This window comes from Pinus tabuliformis, chromosome 8 (assembly GCF_031772625.1).
Source record: "Pinus tabuliformis cultivar Carrire ecotype Pingquan chromosome 8, CPIR1, whole genome shotgun sequence".
NCBI lineage: Eukaryota > Viridiplantae > Streptophyta > Pinopsida > Pinales > Pinaceae > Pinus > Pinus tabuliformis.
In genome coordinates this window covers 1223790841-1223811034 of record NC_142294.1, presented here as the reverse complement: position 1 = coordinate 1223811034, position 20194 = coordinate 1223790841, and the positions used below count along the sequence as shown (strand labels likewise).

Here is a 20194-nt window from a genome sequence, read left to right as displayed (position 1 = left end):
GATGGGCTTCCAATTGAATTTTATCTAGAATACTGTGATTTTGGCAAGGATTTGCAAAATATTATTGAATTCTCCAGGACCTTGAGCCAAATTCTTTCTCCCTTTAACTCCACTTCAGTAGCTCTTATTACCAAATCTAATAACACTTTTTCCTTTAACTAGTTTAGGCCCATCTCCCTATGTAATTATATGAATAAGACTATTTCTAAAACTATCACTTTGCACCTCAAGGATGCTCTCTATGAGAACATCTCTCCTAAGCAATTCATGTTTTTAAGGAGGAGTTCGTGAAGTTATTAGCCTTGCTCAAGAAGTTCTCCATTCTATTCAGTTTGGACATCAAAGCAATCGTTTATAAAGTGGACCTTTCAAAGGCCTTTGACAGAGTTAACTAGTTGTATATTAAACTTCTTTTAATGTACCTAGGGTCATGTCACTCATTTGTAACTTGGGTCCTAAACTACATTAGCTCGACATCATTTTCCCTTCTAATAAATGGTGCAGCCTCGCCATTCTTCAATGTGGAAAGAGGACTCTGCCAGGGATGCCCCCTCTCCCCTCTTTCTCTTGGTGGGTAAAGTATTAACTAGACTAATCAAGGATTCCATAAATAGGTAACATAAATAGGAATAAATTTAAAGGCATATCTACCAGCCCAAATTGTTTCATTTCACATCTATTATTCATAGACAGTATTATGATATTCTATGATTGGAATTTAAAGCATCTAAAAAACTTGAAAGTCCTCTTGGATATTTTTTCTATGGCTACCGGTATGGTCATCAACAAATTTAAAACATAGTGTACTGGTGGAGCTTATTAGATGATGAATTAAGGGCTATTTCTCTCTTCTCAAATTGAGGAAATCGGAGGATATAAATACCTGGCTTTTATCCCAAAGCCAAAGAACTATCTAAAGGTATATTAGCACTGGCTTCTAGAAAAAATAGAGAAGCATATCCATGTTTTGTGCAATAGATGGCTCTTCCATGCAGTGTTGTGAAAATCGCGATAAATTGAAATTATCATGATTTTTTCGATACGCCAATTTATTGCGATTATTATAGGAAATTATTGCCAGAATTTTTTTTTAGCCGATTTTTATGAAATTATCACGATAATTTGAAATTATCGCGATAACAATCAAAATTATCATGGGGGTCTCCGGCAGCGAGGTTTTATAATGTTTTTTTTGGTTTTTTAAGGGATGCTAAATGTTTGAAATGCATTTTTTTTTTAAAGAAACAAATAATTTTTGAGTGGGGCAGCTTAATGATCAAGTCTAGGCCCTAGTATTGATATGCTATTCATGGTAAAAGTGACATTCTCCTTAATCTTCATTTTCATCCTTTTACTTAAACTTTTAACATTACCATGAAGTGACTTAGGATGTTTGAGAGTGGTTCCGGCCTCATTGGATTTCATATGGAGAAAGTAGAATTTTAGATTTCATTCAAAATCCAGTAGACTTATCAGTTTTTCAGGATTTCAAGATTGGGAGATTGTAATGTTTCCAGGTGACACCACCTGCCGGGGCTACCCCTACCACCAGTAGAGGACGTGGTCTACCTCCTATAGCTCCTACTTCTAGTTCTTCAGCTTCTAGAGCATAGCAGACTCCACTGCCAACTCCACTAGCACCAACATCTACATCTAGAGGGAAAGGGAAAGCTGTGGCATTTTCTCGCAACAGGGACAGAGGAAATCAATAGGATTAGACTTTAGTTATTTTCTTCATTTTATTGTATATGACATTATGACATGATGAGATACATTATTATATTTTTTGTTGATATTTTGACGTTGAGTTGGGACTCAGGAGTCAGGACTTACTATTCAAGACATGATTCAATGTTATGTGTGATTTTAGCACTAGAAATGATATTAAACATCTTATATATTAGTTCTTTTATCATATTTATGTGTCAATGTATTTATTTTATGTTGTAGATGGTTTAGATATTAAAAAAATTGAAAAAAATGAAAAAAAATGAATATTTTTGTACCAAACGATTTTTTCCCGATTATTTCCAATTATTTCCCGATAATTACGATTTTTTCCTCGTGCCGATATTATCCCGATAACGATTAATGCAACATTGCTTCCATGCTGGTCGATTGTACTTGTTAGGAGGCGATCTCAGTTCACTGGGCTTCTTTAGCTTGGATTCCAAAAGAGATATTGAAAAAAAAAAAAAGATATAGCTTTCCCTTCATTTCTTATGGTAAGGAAAGGAAGAGAAACATCCTTTTGTATTAGCCTCCTGGAAATCGATTGGCATGCCAAAGGCCCAAGGGGGTTCAGGCCTTAAAAACCTCTTTTTGGTTCTCAAAAGCCTTTTCTGCAAAAAGTTTTTGGAGACTAATCCAAGGAAGCAGTCTCTAGGCTCAGGTAATGCATCAAAAATACATCAGCCCCTCATAGATCTCCGTTGAAAACTTCTTGGAATGGCTCTATCATTTGGAAAGCCATTATTCAGACATTTCCCATTATTGGTCAAGGATTGAGATTGGACAGGAAGCCAAAGAAATCATATTTTTCCTGAAAAATTAACTCATAAACCTTAACAGAGAAGGCTTCCTCTTTCTAAATCAATTCTCCTGCAGGGATTTTATTCATGGCTCACAAAATTGGGTTTCTTCAGCAGACCTACAGTTGGAAAGGGATCACGTTGCGGCTTGGGAAAATTACATGCGTGATCTTCAACAATTCTTTGCCTCTCATAGACCAACCAGATCAACTTATTTGGGTGCACAATCCTTTTGGTGGATATTCTTCCAAATCTGGATACGTCTGTCTTGCTCAAGGAGATCTGCTCCCTCTTGATCCCTAGTGGGGAAAAACTCTGGAAATTAAAATGCCCACCTAAAGCAAAACTTTTTGTGGTTTCTTCTCTGCAACGAGGCCCAAACTTGGGACAACCAACAGAAATGCTCTTTTCATGGACCTAGCAAATGTGCTTTATGCTCACAAACCAAAGAAACTGTTGAACATCTCTTTCTGTTCTGCCCTTTCATTCAAGCAGTATGGAAGGAAATCAGAAACTTTGATGACAGGTCATATGGCTGGGAAGGATTCACAGTAGAAGAAGCCCTTAATTCATGGTTATCTTCACATCACAAAGCTCTTCTAGCATGGGGGTCTGGTTGGACAGAAATTATGCTATCTTTGAAAATTCTGGGCCTTCTTTCCTAAAAGTAGCAATTCAGAGCTTGGCCATTGTGGACTCTTTCAAATCTGTTCTTACTCCTAAGCAGAGGCCTCCACTTCCTGAGGAAAATATACAAACTGATTCTCCTTGGGAATTCTTTGATGGAGCAGCTCAAGGAAACACACTCCCACAACACCACCTCAGGAGGGCGCTGGAGGAATTCTTTTTCTCTCTTACTCCCATCATATTTCATTTTCTGTTTGTATTGGTTCAGCCACAAACAACTTTACAGAATTATTGGCATTAAAATTACTTACTCTTGCAAATGAACAAACGATTACCCCTCTACATATTTATCCAGACTCCTTGATAGTCATCAACTGTATGAAGGGCTTATCGATACTACACCCTTCAGCCTCTATTTCAAAACATTCAACAGATTAAATCTTCTTTTTCTCACATTACATTTGATCATATATACAAGAACAGAAATGAAGAAGCAGATCAGCTCTCAAAAGCTGGCGTGGACTTGGACCTACGCACATGGAAGGTTACAAAAAGCCAGGAAGGCCAACAAACAGAACATCTTCATGACCCTTGGTTCTAGTTAAAGTAGTTAAAATAAATGACATCAAATTTTGCAGAAAGTCTTTGAGCTTATCAGTGATATATATGCGTTTTATATGTCAGATTCTGGAGTAAAAAGTTTTGTACAGCAATTTAATATGGTCCTTTTGACTGCATACTCATTTTTAAATCATACCTTGCTGCTGGATCCTCTTGGACAGCTATTTTTGGGCCTCATGGGCAAGCAGGAATGCATTGCAGGATTTTTCTCCAGAAAAAAAGAAATGAAAATAATAAATAAATAAGAACAACAAAATAAAATTTGGTTAGCCTCCTGAAAGAGCAGGACTGTCATGGCTGCATAAGTGGGAATCGGGATGGACATGGAAATGGACAAAGTTACGAGCCCTGGCACCGTCAACTCTCCACCTCTGTATTGATTGGGCAGAGTTAAATAAATAAGCAGTCTCTTTGTTGAATGTTTCAGGCCAGTTACAGCAAGCTCGTGTCATTGTGATAAGTGGAAGCCTAAAACATATGTCAGAACACCAAAATATATTTTGGAGCTGTCGAAATGTTAAAGCTTCAATATTGCATTTCAATGAGCAAAGTCTAAAATATGTTGGTGAGTTTCAGTTGATGTTTTTAAGCATTTGGGACCAGCACATAATGACATCCAATGCATTTGTTATATCCGAAGTCTGTTTCAATATCGCAAGCTGGACTGCTGAGTTAAAACCAACTGAACATCACAGAAACATTTTTAAATTGCCAGTGGTAAGACCGTTATCTGGGTCAGGCTTCAAACTGATGTTTTTTATTTGAATGGTTGATATATGTTATTGTTCTGAGATATTCTCGAATATCCAGTTGAATATGGTATGCTAAAAGTGGAAAAAATCTCCATAAGCTCAGCAAGCTAGTAATATAGATTTTACACCAGAAGAATGAACGATCAAACCCACAAATTCACATCTATTCACATCCCATCAGACCCACAAAATCAAATCTATTCACATCCTAGCGTTTCCTGAAAAGGTAAGATAACCAAAGACTAAATTGTCTCCTCCGCGAAGTTAAATAGAGGAACACAAATAGTTTGAGTTTATCACATGAAAATTATGAATGAGTGAGTGAGTTTGATTTTAACGAAGGTAATTGTCTTCTCTCTTCTGCGAAGTTAAATAGAGGAACACAACTGCTTTGAGTGAGTGAGTTTGATTTTAACGAAGGTAATTGTCTTCTCTCTTCTGCGAAGTTAAATAGAGGAACACAACTGCTTTGAGTTCATAACATGAATTTTATAACAGCTTATGAAATAATGAGATTCTAATGTCTATTATATTAAAAATAGTTCTATGTTTTTTGTCTTTTGCAATTGGCATTTTTCTTATTCAAATTGATAATGAGTTGGCTCATCCTTTTAACAGTCCCCTTGCTGAGAAGATAATGCCAAGAAACCTTTGCTAATATATTGTCATAACTGTCCCTGATGTCCCTGAAAGCATCACATTCCAAAATGAAATGTTTTTCAGATTCCACTGCCCCGGAAGTGCAAAAAATACATTCATTCTTCCCAAGCTTCCTTAGATCTTTTCGACAATACAGTTTCACACCAATGTTCATGTGAATTAATTATTAATTGAGCAATAAAAATATTTGCTCTCCCAGAAATGTTAGTTCCATTGTACTTTTTTTTGTTGGAGATCACAGCTAAGGTGGAATTCCTCAACATAGTACTTATTTTTTCTACCCAATTATTTTCCCCTATAAGCTTGCCCTAACTTCTTTCTAACAAAATTCTTTAACTCATTCATTCTTCCCAAGCTTCCTTAGATCTTTTCGACAATACAGTTTCACACCAACGTTCATGTGAATTAATTCTTAATTGAGCAATAAAAATATTTGCTCTCCCAGAAATGTTAGTTCCATTGTACTTTTTTTTGTTGGAGATCACAGCTAAGGTGGAATTCCTCAACATAGTACTTATTTTTTCTACCCAATTACTTTCCCCTATAAGCTTGCCCTAACTTCTTCCTAACAAAATTCTTTAACTCCTTGCTATTTTGCCCTAACTTTTTCCTAACGAAATTCTTGAACTCCTTGCTATTTGTGAGACAGTGATTGAGGTAACAAAATTCTTTAACTCTTTGCTATTTGTGAGACAGTGATCGAAATAGATATTCCATTTAACTATTTTCTTTAGTTTATGAACTGAAATCTAAAACTAGTGTTTTTTTTTTTTTTTTTCGTCTGGGTAACTGCTAGCCCTTACAGCACTCGATAATTTAGGAGTCATTTTTATCAATCGTTTACAACTAGGGTGATATAAGTCAGGGATAGACTACTTATTCTCGTTGCTTAACATGCAGTTCGGGACAAAGCGCGATAAAGCAACCGTTGATGCCAATACAGATCGCATTAAAGGACTGCTTTTCAAGGTAAATCCATGCTGCAGTCATAAACACATGAATGAACTAAAAGTTATGCTGCAATGTTTGACACTAGTTGCAATTTACTCATGTTTGAAAGGTGCGCTCTGTGCGCATGACTGGTTCATGTGCATTGAACTTGTGTGGAGTAGCATGTGGAAGGCTTGATCTCTTCTATCAATTAGGATATGGTGGTCTCTGGTATGTACTATGTATAATGCACTGCTGTAATAGATTTAAAATTTTATAGGGAGACATGACGGCGATAACTTTGTGATCATTGGATTAAACTAAGCCTCTTGGATTCATTAGGGATGCAGCTGCTGGAATACTAATAGTTCAAGAAGCTGGTGGTTGTGTCTTCGACCCGTAAGCATTTTTTTCTATCAACCGAGGATGCAAATTTGTTGGAACATAAGTACACTTTTGCTTTGAGATTTACTATAAGATGTATCATCTGCAAAAGTGTTTCAATTCTTGATTCGTTCAACTGTTTTTGACTGTGTAGATCAGGGGATGATTTCAGCATTACATCTCAGCGAGTGGCAGCTACTAATGCCCATTTGAAAGAGGCATTGGTTTATGCCTTAAGGGGCAAAGTATAAGAATTAAAATCGAGACGCTATCTTCGTTGCTACAATTAAATGATCATCTCAGTATATCTAATCGAGTTTCAATTGATTTTATACTTTCGCTTGCCCAACTCACTGTATGTCATGGTTTCATGTTCACTAAATTGAATATGATACTCCTATTATGGAAAGACTTACACCAACTGAGAACAATGAAAACAAATTATTATTATCGCAAGTCGTATGTTAATCTAGGTGGCAAACCCTGTTGACAAGAACTATGAGCACGTGGTAGAATCTTTGGGCATAATTAGTTGACTGTGGGTTTCTTGAATGCATTGGAAGTTGAATGATAAACAATAAGGGAAATAATTAGGACTGGAAATGAGGATTAAAATAATGAGTAGATTAGCTATTGTAATTAAAAAAACTAAATGTTTTTATATCATGTGGATATCATGTGGAAGAGATGTTTATGTGATAATTATAGTGATAGATCCATTTTAATGTGATAATAATAGTGATAGATCCATTTTATTTTTTTAAGTGGTGATTGTTTAAATATTTCAAGATGATAATTGTTTTTTTTTAAATGCATTTTTTTTATATATAGAATATATATTTAATTGACATTGAAATATTTTATTTATGCTTCACATTAAAATGTTAATATATATCTCAATTTTATTTGGAAATAAAAAACATATATATGCATACTACATTCTTTTTTTATAAATTTATTTATGTTATAAATATTTTTTTAAATGTTACATCTGCACCGTATATTAAAAAATGAATGAATTATAAATATTTAAAAAAAACCTATTAATGAAATAAGAATTTTCTATATATATAAAATCTATATCAAACTTTTTAACTAATAAAATGTTATATATATATATATATATATATATAAACTTGTATTTCATTCATATTGAGAGGAAAGTACATTTTGTATAGACACATTGTAAGTGTGCATTCAACAAGGATCTTCCTAGATCCTTTTGGGGCAAAAATAGGACATTTACATATGCTAATAAGCATTCGGAAAATGCGGCCAAAAATTCATGAAATGGAGCAAACAAAAACTATAAACCTACAATAAGGTATTAATATACATGGAGGAAGATCAAATAATGTAGGAATCACTTGTCTTCCCTTTCGTTCCTTTCTCTTTTTGGACATGATGTCAATCCCCAGCTTTGAGATCCACTGGGACCAAAGCCAAATTGCACTTGGAAATCTCTAAGGATGCTCTTTATCTGAATCTGAACTTTCTTATATGTGGACATGTTTTGTGCCAATTGTGCCATACTCTTTTTATGTTGTATTTTTCTAGTTATCTATATCCTAAAATGCCACAGAAACAACATGTTAAGTCGCTATTGTTGAAGAAAGTGTAACTAGGTTCGGTCTTCATGACATTGTAATTATGATTTTTGTAAACAAGAAAATGAATTTATTATTATTCCTTGTTGGATGGGTTTCATGAGCAAGAGGTTTATTTATTTAGTGGCTCTCATTGAGAGCCTTAGGATGTATTATTAAGAGTCAAAGTCATGAAAATCTCTTCTTGAGCATATATGTAATGTATATGAGTCTACCTAGTGTCTAGATTAGCCCTCCAAGACAAGCATAATCCTCTTGAAGAAGGCAGCAAGCTAAACGATGTAAAACACAATCACGTCGACCTATAAATGAATTAAAACCAAAGTCATGTCGGCTCAATAAAAGGACACAACAATTCGTTGTGACATGTCAGCTTAATATGTGGGTCAAACCACTATAAATAGGCATGTAAGTTCAGAATTACAGTCAAGAAATTTTGGATATACCTCTGCAACTTCGGATGGCACTGTGGGTATAGGAATCTCGAATGAAGACAAGGTTACATTGTTTCGATTGGAGAAGGATTCTATGGTTTTCGGATAGATATTGCAATAGTACACACTTTCGGCATAACTGTGACAAGGCAGTCTCAGTGTAAGGAGAATGTAGTTATAGTCTTGGTGATGAAAGGTGGTTTCAGTATCACACAATAACACACAGTCTTGGCATAATGAGAAGGACTCATAATAACACACTCTGTCTCAAAGGTGGAGTCATGATCTTAAGCATAGATATAGTATCAATGGAGACACAGTCATCATCTTAAGTATAGATATGGTATCAGTGAAGGTGCAAATATGAAACAATCACAATCTCAGTGGATTTAGGTACATATCTCATTCATATACATGGAGATCGCGTTGGTGTAGTGAAGACTTAGATGAATGGTGCAGTAATGGTGTTGCAACAGTAATGAAGATCTAGGTGATGTAGTAGTGATGGTTTCAGTATTATCTAAGCAATGATGAAGAAGATGATTGGTGTCTTGGTCTTGGAGTGACCTAGTAGGTCAAGGGTCATGGTCTTGGTATTCGTCAATTGGAATCTCTATAAGAAGAATTTTGTGCAGGTTTTCCTCTCCAAGAGGGAGAGGTTTTGGCCTTGGAAGAAAGCCAAACATCTTGTGTTCTTGTCTCTTTGTTTTTGGTAACTATCTAATGAATATAAGAAGACACATTCTAATAAGAACAAGTGAAGATCGTGCTAAGAAGAAAACCTAAAATATCTCACAAGTAGTTATCATGCTAGAAGAATCTCATTAACCTACATTGCCCTAGATTCTTCAACATGGAATCAGAGCTAAGGTGCTGAAGTCAAAGAAAGGGCAACAAAAAGAGACATTCAAGGATCAGCTTCAAGAAGGGCATCAAAGCAAGTTGAAGGGCTAATTGTCAAAATTGAAGGATCAATCTACAACAACAGTGTACATCAGCAAGGATTTTTTGTCTATGCATTCAAGGAGATAGTTTACAACAACAAGAGTTTGTATCTCCACGGTCATCATCAAAAGGACACCAAGACCAACATCAATATGTCGACAAAACAAGGTAACTCAAAGGACCTCAAAATCAAAGATCACCTCATCTTGGAACAGGTTGAAACCTGAGCAGCAATCCTGATTTACACTACAAAAGAAGGCAAAGCATATTGAAGGCAATAAGGCATGGTCATCTTCAAGAAAGGATCATCTCCCTACCCTAGAAGAAGATCATCCGAAGAAGCAGCAAATCATCCTCATCAAAAGGAGAAACCTTGTCTATTAAGGAAATATTATCTCATTCAAAAGAGGGTCACTAGGAAGAAATACCAATACATCTTCTTCAACCATCATTAAAGCAATCAAGGTGAAGATTTCATCTTCACATGTCAAGTAATTATCTTTTCATTATATAATCAAATTTGGTTAAATGACTTATTGTTTGCAAGGAGATCTATAAATTGGTTGGATCATCAAGATTCCTTGCATAAAGAAGGAGGATAGACATAATACTCTAAGTAGCTGAAGTCATTGAAAAAATCAAAAAGTCTCCTTTGAATTCATGGAAAGGGATACTTATGAAAGATCCCGTCATATAGCAATATTGGAGACATCAAAGAAAAGTATATGATAAACTCATTCTCTGAAGGTGCAATGAAGAAGGTCACATGAAATATGATCTACATGAAAATAAAGGGTATCAAAGGATGTAGGATATCTTCATAAGGTCCCATCTACAAGATCTAGGAACAAAGATAACCATCATTGATTATAATGCACTAAAAGATAATCATGGTAACAAATATCTTTGGAATAAGAAAGTTACCTCATTCAAAAACTTATGGTCTCTATGCTAAATAGAGAAAGACAAGTTGATGACAAAAGTATTGAAGGTTAAAGAACCCAAAAATTTGCAGAAAAGAAAGGGAAGGTTGGTTCTCAAACAATACATAATAATATAGCTAAGATTCAATGCTATGGAAAGATTATAGAAAGAAGCTCATATCAACGGAAAGATGGAGGAAGTTGAAGAAAAGGGACCAACTCTCTCCTATGAGTAAGATGGTATCCCTCACAAAAGGGTCCTATCATAAGCTCCTAAATCTTGTGTTATAGATATGACCAAGATAATAAGATGCATCATGGCATCATGGAATAATTAGAAACAAGCGCATGACATCACCATGGGAATCATGAAGGAAAAAAATCCATGGCAATTAAACATGAAGAATATAGCTCTTGGGAACCTCATTGAAGAAAAGGAAAAATTCATCTAGGACAAGGCTCATCAATAAGTTAGAAAGGAAACATCTCCCAGATGGGGATATACAAGATCCTCAAGATTCTCTGATGGAATCCTCATAAGAGGGTTCACTAATCTAGAGAGGAAGCAAGTGTTTCATCAGGTACTCCAACTTATGGAATTCATGAATGATGTGTTGTAGTGGCTACAACCACCCTCTAAAATTTTGCCTTAGCTTCGTTTTGGAGCCTCCCTACCAACCATCCTTAGCAGCATGTCTTGCACTGTCAAGTACATAGGATTCATTTGATTTTCAGGGGCTTGCCAGCCTATGCATGTTAGTTTGCTTCACTCCCTTCACAGGTTGCCATTCCGGACTTAAGCTAATTTCTGGCTTAGCAGCGCCCCCTAGAAAATTGCACAATTACGGAGGGGAACCATCCTTCCCTCCAGAAATTGCGCAAATCTGCTGGGTAGCCTGCTGGGCTCAAAAATTGCGTAGAACAGTCAGACAGGCTTCCCAGAGAAAACTGCATAATCCAGCCCAACACTACAGCTCAGTGTTGCACTAAGCGCCCCCCCCCCCCCCCGAATCGAAGCTCCGAAGCGCGCCCCGTACGGAAGCGCCTAGGAAGTGTCGTACGAAGCGCGCTTCGGAATTTTGGAAGCGCGCTTCGGGAAATTTTTAGCGCTTCCTGGAATTTCCAAAGCGTCGGCTCCGAAGCGCGCTTCGTACGGCGCTTCGGGCCGCCGAAGCGTGGCGCTTCGGAGCAGGAAGCGTGCGCTTCACGCACGCTTCGGCGGAAAGGGGCGCGCCCAAGGGAGAAAAACACATTTTTTTTAATTTTTTTTTTTAAGTTATGTTCACTCAACCTTAAGGGGGTGGGTTAGGGTGAGGTTAGAGTGATGTTAAGGTGAGGAATGAAAAGAATAAAGCCCCCATTCATTCCTCATTTTCTCACTTTGAGTTTATGAGAGTTGGAGAAGAGAAGAGAGGAGAGGAGAAGAGAAGAGAGGAAAGGAGAGGAGAAGAGAGGAGAGCTTGGAGGAGTGAAGAAGGAGGAGCTAGGAGAAGGAGGAGGAGCTTGGAGCAAGAGCTTGGAGGACTTCATCTACAAGAGCTAAAGAGGTAAGTTCAAACCCTAAACTCCCTTGTTTTTTTGAAATTATTTTTGTATTTTTCTCCTCCCTCTCCTACTCTTTCCCATTGTTTCTACTTGCTCCTTTATTTACAGGTTGCCGTTGTCCACCACCTATATCCATATTCCAAGATGGTGTTCTTTTGGCTTCTATGTATCATTCCACTCTTGGTTTTAATGATGGCAAGGGTGAGGAATAGAAGGGAAGAAACAGAAGAGGACATTGGTGATGGTCCTAATAGTAGTGACCCAATGTATGATGAGGAGGAAGGGTTTGAAGAGGAAGGGGATGAACTTGAAGGGGACACTGAAACACAAGATGGGAAAGCTACATCAACACCCTTGTGGAACTATGTGACCAAACTTGATGGGGGAAAGGGTGGTGGATCTTACAAATTTGTGTGCCCTCATGGTTGTCATGGAGGAAAACCATATTGTGGTTCGTATACCCGTCTGAGGAGGCATCTTTGTGGGGTGCTGGACAATGATGAAAAAAAGGGTTCTGTGGGGGTACAAATTTGCCCAAACATTTCAACTGAAGAAAGAAGAAAATACATCCAAATAGAGATGGCTGCACAACAAAAAAACAAGAAACAAAAAACTCATTCTGAATCAAGTGCAACCTCTAAATTTGGTAGTTGCTCATCTCCTCATGGTACTTCTGCAAGCTCTGGAGGTAGAAGAACAATAGGGGATTTCCTTAATGTTGCTGGGAGGGATGATGTGGATGGAAAGATAGTCCATTTTCATTGTGCTTGCGGTGTACCATTCAATGTGCTTCGCTCTCCCTATTGGCATGAAATGGTAAAGGCCATCAATGAAGCCCCAAAAGGATACAAGGCCCCCAACTATGAGAAAGCTAGAACAGTGTTATTAGAAAGAGAAAAAGCTAAGGTTCAAAGAGCTTTGACACGTTTTACAAATGAGTGGGTAGATTCTGGGGTATCCATTGTATCAGATGGGTGGACAAATATTAGAAACCAACATTTGATAAATGTTCTTGGTGTTTCTTCTAGTGGTGCAGTATTTATTGCATGTCATGACTCCTCCCCCATCACTACATCTGCACAAAACATTGCAGATCTCCTATTGAAATCAATCAAAGATGTTGTTCCGAATAATGTGGTTCAAGTGATCACAGATAATGCAACAAATTGTAAGGCAGCAGGAAAAATTATTGAGCGTACTCATCCACACATCTTTTGGTCTGGGTGCCTGGTTCACACATTGAACCTTTTGATGCATGATATTGTGAAACACAAAGAATGTGGGTGGATTGCTGAGGTTTACAGGAGAGGGAAGCAGCTCATTAAATTCATCACAGGGCATACAAGGGTAAACTACTTCTATGGCACTTACTCCAAGTTGCAATTGCTTAAAATTGCAAAGACAAGATTTGCTAGTTATTACCTCACCTTTAGGCGGCTAGTGAAGGTGAGACAAGCTTTAACTAATCTGGTGTGTGCTGAAACATGGGATGAAATTAACACTGACATAGATGGTGCTAATGCAGTCAAGGACACTGTTCTTGACAGTTACTTTTGGGGACAGGTTAAATATGTTTTGCAATTCACCAAACCAATTTATTACATGATCAAGTTTGCAGATTCAGATCGACCAGTAATTGGGGAGGTGTATGAGCAAATGGATAGCATGTTGGGGCAGATTAAAGACATTGTTGAGCCTAGAGATATCAACTTGTACAATTATATTCTTGTAGAGGTGCAAAACCGATGGGAAATGCTAAATGTTCCATTGCATGCATTAGCATATGTTTTGACACCTAAATATTATCATCCATCATGGCTTTCAACACTAGCACCTGGGGGGGGGAAGCAGGAGAAAACCACACCAAGATCAAGAGGTTCACCAAAAATATATGGCTGCATTGAGTAAATTAATCCCTGATGAGGAGGAGGCTGCATTGGTACGGAGACAGGTGAGCAACTATACGCTCAACACTGGTCCATTTGGGAGCATGCATGCAATTAAAGATCGAGAGACTTTTTCTGCTCTTGAGTGGTGGAACATGCATGGAGGGGGTATTCCACTTCTACAGAGTTTGGCATTGCGGGTGCTATCACAGGTGGTAAACACTTCTTCTGCAGAGAGGTGTTGGAGCTCTTATTCTTTCATCCACAGTGTTAAAAGGAACAGGTTGAATTTAGACCGGGCAGAGAGCTTGGTTTATGTTCATTACAACTTGCGATTGTTGTCCCATTACTGTGAAGATGCAAAGTCTAATAAAGACTTGTTGATTTGGGACAAGAATCCAGAGGAGCCCAATTTGGAGGATGGAGTGTTGCGACTAGAGCAATTAGAGGATGCTCTTATCCAGGTATGTCCATTGTGGTATGAATTTTCCAATTTTCCCTTATAAAGCATTTCTCTAATTCATGTTTTTAATTTTTTTGTTAACTAGTGTTTTTTTTTTTGCATGAATTTTTTGAGCGATTCTAGGATGATGATGACCATGTTGATATGCCACCACCCCCACCCCCATCTGGTCCCTTGGTTCCTAGGTTCCATGGTTCAACACCAACAGCAGGGGGTTCTTCTTCATCAGTGTCAGTGCCATGACTTCCACAAGCACCATCTTCTTCATTGCCACCACGTGGAGGCCCGCCACCACGTTCTATTCATGGTAGAAGGACGAGAGATTAGTAGATATATTCACAATCTACTACTTTTTGTCATAGATTACTCATTAGACTTGTAGACTTGTGAATTTGAATCTTGAACCTTTTTGGCTTGGTGGTGACCAAGTGACATATTTTGTAAACATTATTATTTGAATTTTGGACATGATAAATGTTGACAGTTGCTCACTTGCTAGATAAATCATAATATGCTCTATGTTTTATGTTTTATAATATGCTTAAATGTTTTATGTTTTATAATATACTTAAAAATTTGATGTATGTTTGTAATAGCTAGAATATAGATGATTGTTGTACATACTAGTAACTACAATGGAATCATGGATGCCATATCTATCTTGATTTATGCAAAAATATGCATGTTTTCATGTCTTCTACAATTAATTTGGTATTTGGGATGTTTGTTTTGAGTATAAATGCAAAAAAATATAATATATATATATATATAGCAGACGCTTCCACGGACGCTTTGCTTCCTAGATTTTTGGAAAATGACGCTTCGGCGTCCCCGCTTCCAAAAAACGCTCCCGCTTCGTGCAACATTGCTACAGCTCAACCCAGAAATTGCACAATTCTGGGTAGCAGTCACTTGCTGACCCCAAAAATTGCGTAATCTCTCAGGGACAGCCAGCCTAGCTCAGCTCAGAAATTGCGCAAATCCCTCTTTCAGTCTGGCACACTGTTGCATGTGCTTTTAGGTTGACCGGTTCCCTCCGAGACCTAGCAAACTTGATTTGCATGCATGGGCTGCTTTCCTGAAATAGCAAAAAGCAACATGCAAACAATCATCCATAGATTTTATGGATCTATTTTTAGCAACTTGAGGTTACATGCAAAGATCGTTTTAGAAACTTCCCTCCAAGTGTCGCTTTTTCCTAGATTTGTGGCATACACGTCATGAGCCTCAAACTTATTTATTAGATGCTTCAGAACTCATTCTTCACATTGATCTTGGAGCTCTGACATCCCACAACACATCTAGGAGTCTTCGACACATCGAACTCAGTGATTTCCGGGTAAGTCCGCTTTACATGTCTTTTGAAGCATTTATGTTGCTTTTTGTGTTTTGGCTTATGTGAGTGTTGTCTGCTTGATTTATGTGAACGCTTGTTGTCGTTTGCATGCATGTTAACCTGCACAAGCACCATTTCAATTTTCATTTGCATCTCATTATTGTCGCATGCATGACACTATTTTTGCACCCACGGTCGCCAATGTGGCGACCTGTGTCACACACATGCATGTTTTCCCGTTTTTTGAATCATGCATTCGTTGTTTTCATGCATGACCATTCACTCTTACTTACACCCAGTTTCACCATGAATTCAAATCTTCATATGTTTTTGGTCACCCGTCGGCAGGTCTGGGAAACCTTGGCCCGAGCCTTGCCTTTCTTAGAGAGCTTTGCACATTTCTGAGAAGGAAGGCTTTGCCTTCCTCCTAGAAAATGTGAAAAATTGGCCAGACAACCTTCCTCCTAGAAAATGCGCAAAACTGGCCAGACACTGTCCTCCAGGCTTTTTTTGCGCAATTCTGAGAGGCAGTGCTTTGCTCACCCAGAAAATTGTGCAATGCAGTCCCTAGGCATGCATGCCTTATTGATTGAAATTGTGCATTGCGCAATCTCAGCACCCAGCATGTCAGCCTGGATTTCACATTGCGCAATTCCAGCAGTCAACTAGCCTCTCGAGAGTGCGAACTGCCTTTTGCGCAGTTTCAGCAGTCAGTCTCTCGGCCTCCCGTTGAAAATTGCGCAATCATTGCCATCAGTCTCCGGGGTATGTTACATGTCAGTCCTCAAGTTTGCTTTGGTTTTCAACTGACAAATTGCTTGCCATGCATGTCACCATATCTCTAGGTATAGTAGGTGTTCGTCAATCTCTTAGCAGTTCAAGTTCAATGGCCTCCAAGAGAGTAGGGTCAAAGGACATTGACAGAAGCACAACTGGAGATGCAGTTGAGCAAGTGTCTATGAGTTTATCGATTTATGAAGACACCAAGCTCCTCGTAGACAAAGACATCAAGCTCAAATGGTAGGACATCAATGATACATTCTCTGGCACATTTGAGGAAGATATTGAAGGTTGTAGGGTCTATGTTAATATCTACAAGTCTGGCTTGTACCGGATTGCATGCAGGTATCTCACATTTCCATGTGCAGACATGATACATTGGATCGTCTTGCACATTGATCTTGAGACGATGGTGTCAAGCAGTGTTAGCTGGACAAATATTGATACCTTTAGGGCATAGGACTATCAGTAGATATACCACTTGTCGAAGCCAGTGATGATAATGGAGACACCCTTCAACATACCCAACAACAGTGCAAACTCCAGAGATATATTGAAGAGTTAGGTGAAAGATCCAGCCAAGATCAAGATGACACCCAACCAGGCGTACAGGACGAAGATACTGTGGAAGTCATATCAGTACTTGGTCATCTTTGCATGCCACTTATACGACCAAGAGAGTAAGGAGACCTTACTGCAAAGTTGGGTGATCACGTTGGACCAATTGGCCAATGAAGGCAAATCATGCAATTGGTCCCACATGTTGGCTCACAAGCTGAAGGAATAGGTGACAGGATCTTGACATCCGCCCAAAGGTAAGCAAGCATAAATATACATGTCCGCATACATTCTGGATCCAATCTGTGCCCGTCAGAAGTTCCCAGGCTTGAAATGGGCATGAAAATCAATAGAAACCTCTGTACACACTTATTGCAAGTTGTTTTTTGAATGTAGCTTCCACGAAGTCATCACACAGTTGTCAGACCATTTTTTCACCCCAGTGTACAAGATGATATTTGAGCAGGATCCACCTTGCATGTCGAAGGCAACAATGGATGCATTGATCAACATAGCAGATTGGTATGCCTCACATTTTTTCACCTTCATACGAATGTACAATGCGGAGAAGCCTCCACATGTTCTATCGAAGTTTGCCATGGACAAGCTCGTCATGCAAGAAGTGTCGTACCACAACTCAACAAGATTGTTAGCTAGACTGCATCGGAATAAGAAGGCACCTTGGCCCACTCTTCTGTTGTGGATTGGGTTGTACGAGATACGAAATCTCAAGCATGTTGATGCCGAGACAAAAAATTTCAAAAGATATACTTTCAACACCAACAGCTTCAATCCATACGACTCGCATTGCTTTGTAAAGGATCACTGTGCGAGAGTGCAATTTCCTTGGATCCACAGGGAGTGTCATTGGGTTGAGGAAGACCCATGGAGATATTGTCATAGATTCTCTAGGCTCAATGAACCTGTCGGCATCGCGTGGAATGGTTAGAGAAGTAGTGCAAAGAAACATCTAGGAGAGCACCAACATCAGTAGCGGTAGAGGGTAACATACCTGCGCATGACAAAGGAAAGAAAAAGATTATTGACATCGCAGAGGTAGAACAAAAATGCAAGTTCAAAACATACCCAATTGTGGAGAAAGCAGCTTTGGAGATAGAGGTGAAGACGCAACTGCGCGACAAGAGGAACGTGCAAAGGAAGAGAGATAAATAGAGGATGGAGGAAAGAGTGAAGGAGTTGCAAGAGTTGAAGTAGAAATTCCAAGAAGAACAAGAGTTGCACAGACAGGAGAAGGAAGTGTAGCAGGGACAGACACAGCAGGAGGCGCAACATGCATAGATTGATGAAACTGCGCCCATATAGGTGGTAGAGTCATCCGAGCAGATGGCACAAAGCAGATAGGGTGAGCAGTCACATGAGCAAGACTTCACTCAAGAGATTGCAAAGATACTTGAGTAGATAGATATGAGACGGAGCAGCCAGAGTTATAATAGGACATCGACCTCATGCCTTACAACCAAGAGGTCGACCCACTGGCTTCACCAGATCCAGAAGTAGTGCAAGTCTTAAGCGATCAAGGAGATACCGAGATCCTTCAAGACAATCCGGAAGAAGATATGCACAACATATCATTCAACAAGTCACATCATAGAGTTGTGCAATCACTCAGAGTGACTACTCTAGATGTCCACACATCTCCTCTGTAGTTTGAAGAACGAGTGATCGTATCTTATGTGCGCAAGCATCCAACAACATTGGTCGATGCTACCAGAGCATATGCCAAAGCCACTAGCTCGAGTGTTTGTTTACTGATAGCAGAAAATGAGCGAATGGCTAAAGAGTTACAGACGACCAAGAAAGGAGGAGAACAGGTTATCGCATCCACCAGAGCAGAGTTGAAGAAGGTGATACTCGATGAAGTATCATCCCTTGAGACAGTCATGTGGATGTTGTATTCTATATTTGGTACCGTGCATAAGGCAATTGTCCATCTCAACAGTTAGCAGCAGTGTTGTGCTAGGAGGGCATGTATCTTGTCAAGTCTACATAATGTTGTCGATCGCATGCAAACATGTACAATGAGATACAAGGGATCCCAATTACACTTGCCTAAGTTGATGAAGCCCAAGGTGGTAGAGTTGAAGGCACGCATCCGGAGTCAGAACCAGAACTATGAGGAACTCTCGCAGCTTATCACTAGTTTGTTAGCTTCACATGCACGGGTGTTCAAAAGCATGGATGTTGTTGTGCGCGCACATGAAATACCATCTCTTGGGACATTCACCAAGGCAAAGACAATGAATCAAGTCTGACTGGTGATGGACATGTACTTTGACGAGTTGATGCGCATAGCCACCAATGTAGACTTGGCGATCAACGCAGACACTATGCATCAGTATGTCGTTGGTCCAGCCACACTCAAGACAATGATGTGCATGTTATCAAACAAGTTGGACAAAGGAGCCAAATCAATGTACCCAGATGCAACAGAGGCAAGAGTTCATTTCCAGAAATATGTCACCACAGAGTACATGGACACCATTGCGGACTACCAAGCTTCGCATTAGTTCGCTATCGTCGACCATCATGAGGATGTTGAAGACTTGGTCTTCCCATAGTTGTCTGAGTATTAATGATTTCTTGCATGGCTTGCTTAAGTCATTTTGTCTCACATGGGCGTATGTGAAAATTCTATGTAACATCTTGTAAATTGGAAGTCCAAGTGTCGACAGTTGAATGTAACAATCACAGAGTAGTTGAAGAGTCATGAGGGTAGGTCTACAGTCACAAAGGGGAATGTCAAGGGTCACCCCACCCTTTGCTATTTATAGGACCTCATAACTTTGTGCAGCCAAGCTTCCGATAGGAGTATCTTAGAGAAAACTTGGAGTGTAGTGTAACGAGCCTTGACTTCTCCACAATGCGGAGCTAGTACATCTCTTTGGAGGAGCAAGCGATAGTGACTGTAACGTTCGGTTATCGGGACTAGTGGTTGCTCATGGTTGTACTATATGATTGGAACTTTCACTTCTTAATATAACAGAGCCAACATGTTTCATGCATGTCTTGTTATTTTATTTCAGTTATCTTGGTTACTCTAATGATATATGTAGTTGTTTGCTTACGCATGTATGTATAGACTCTTTCTGTATATGTATGTATGAATCTTATTGAGATGTGTTGTTGGTTTAACCATCACTTTGGATTTTTGGTTCACCTACCTTCTAGTTTGTGATGCATCTTTGCTTGTG

The 20194-nt window shown here is 38.8% G+C and overlaps 1 protein-coding gene across 2 annotated transcripts in view; it reads left to right on the top strand.

Annotated features, from left to right (window-relative positions):
* Positions 1–6961, top strand: part of LOC149239802 (inositol monophosphatase-like) — a 223175-nt gene extending 216214 nt beyond the window's left edge. The window contains exons 9-12 of one of the 2 annotated variants that reach the window (XM_089367217.1): positions 6092–6160; positions 6252–6352; positions 6464–6520; positions 6665–6961. In XM_089367217.1, coding sequence (XP_089223343.1) covers positions 6092–6160; positions 6252–6352; positions 6464–6520; positions 6665–6671 — 234 coding nt within the window. In that variant the 3' untranslated portion in view covers positions 6672–6961. Of the gene's footprint in view, positions 1–6091; positions 6161–6251; positions 6353–6463; positions 6521–6659 lie in introns of both variants that reach the window. The other variant, XM_089367216.1, reaches the window with a different exon arrangement.
* Positions 6962–20194: the final 13233 nt, after the last annotated feature.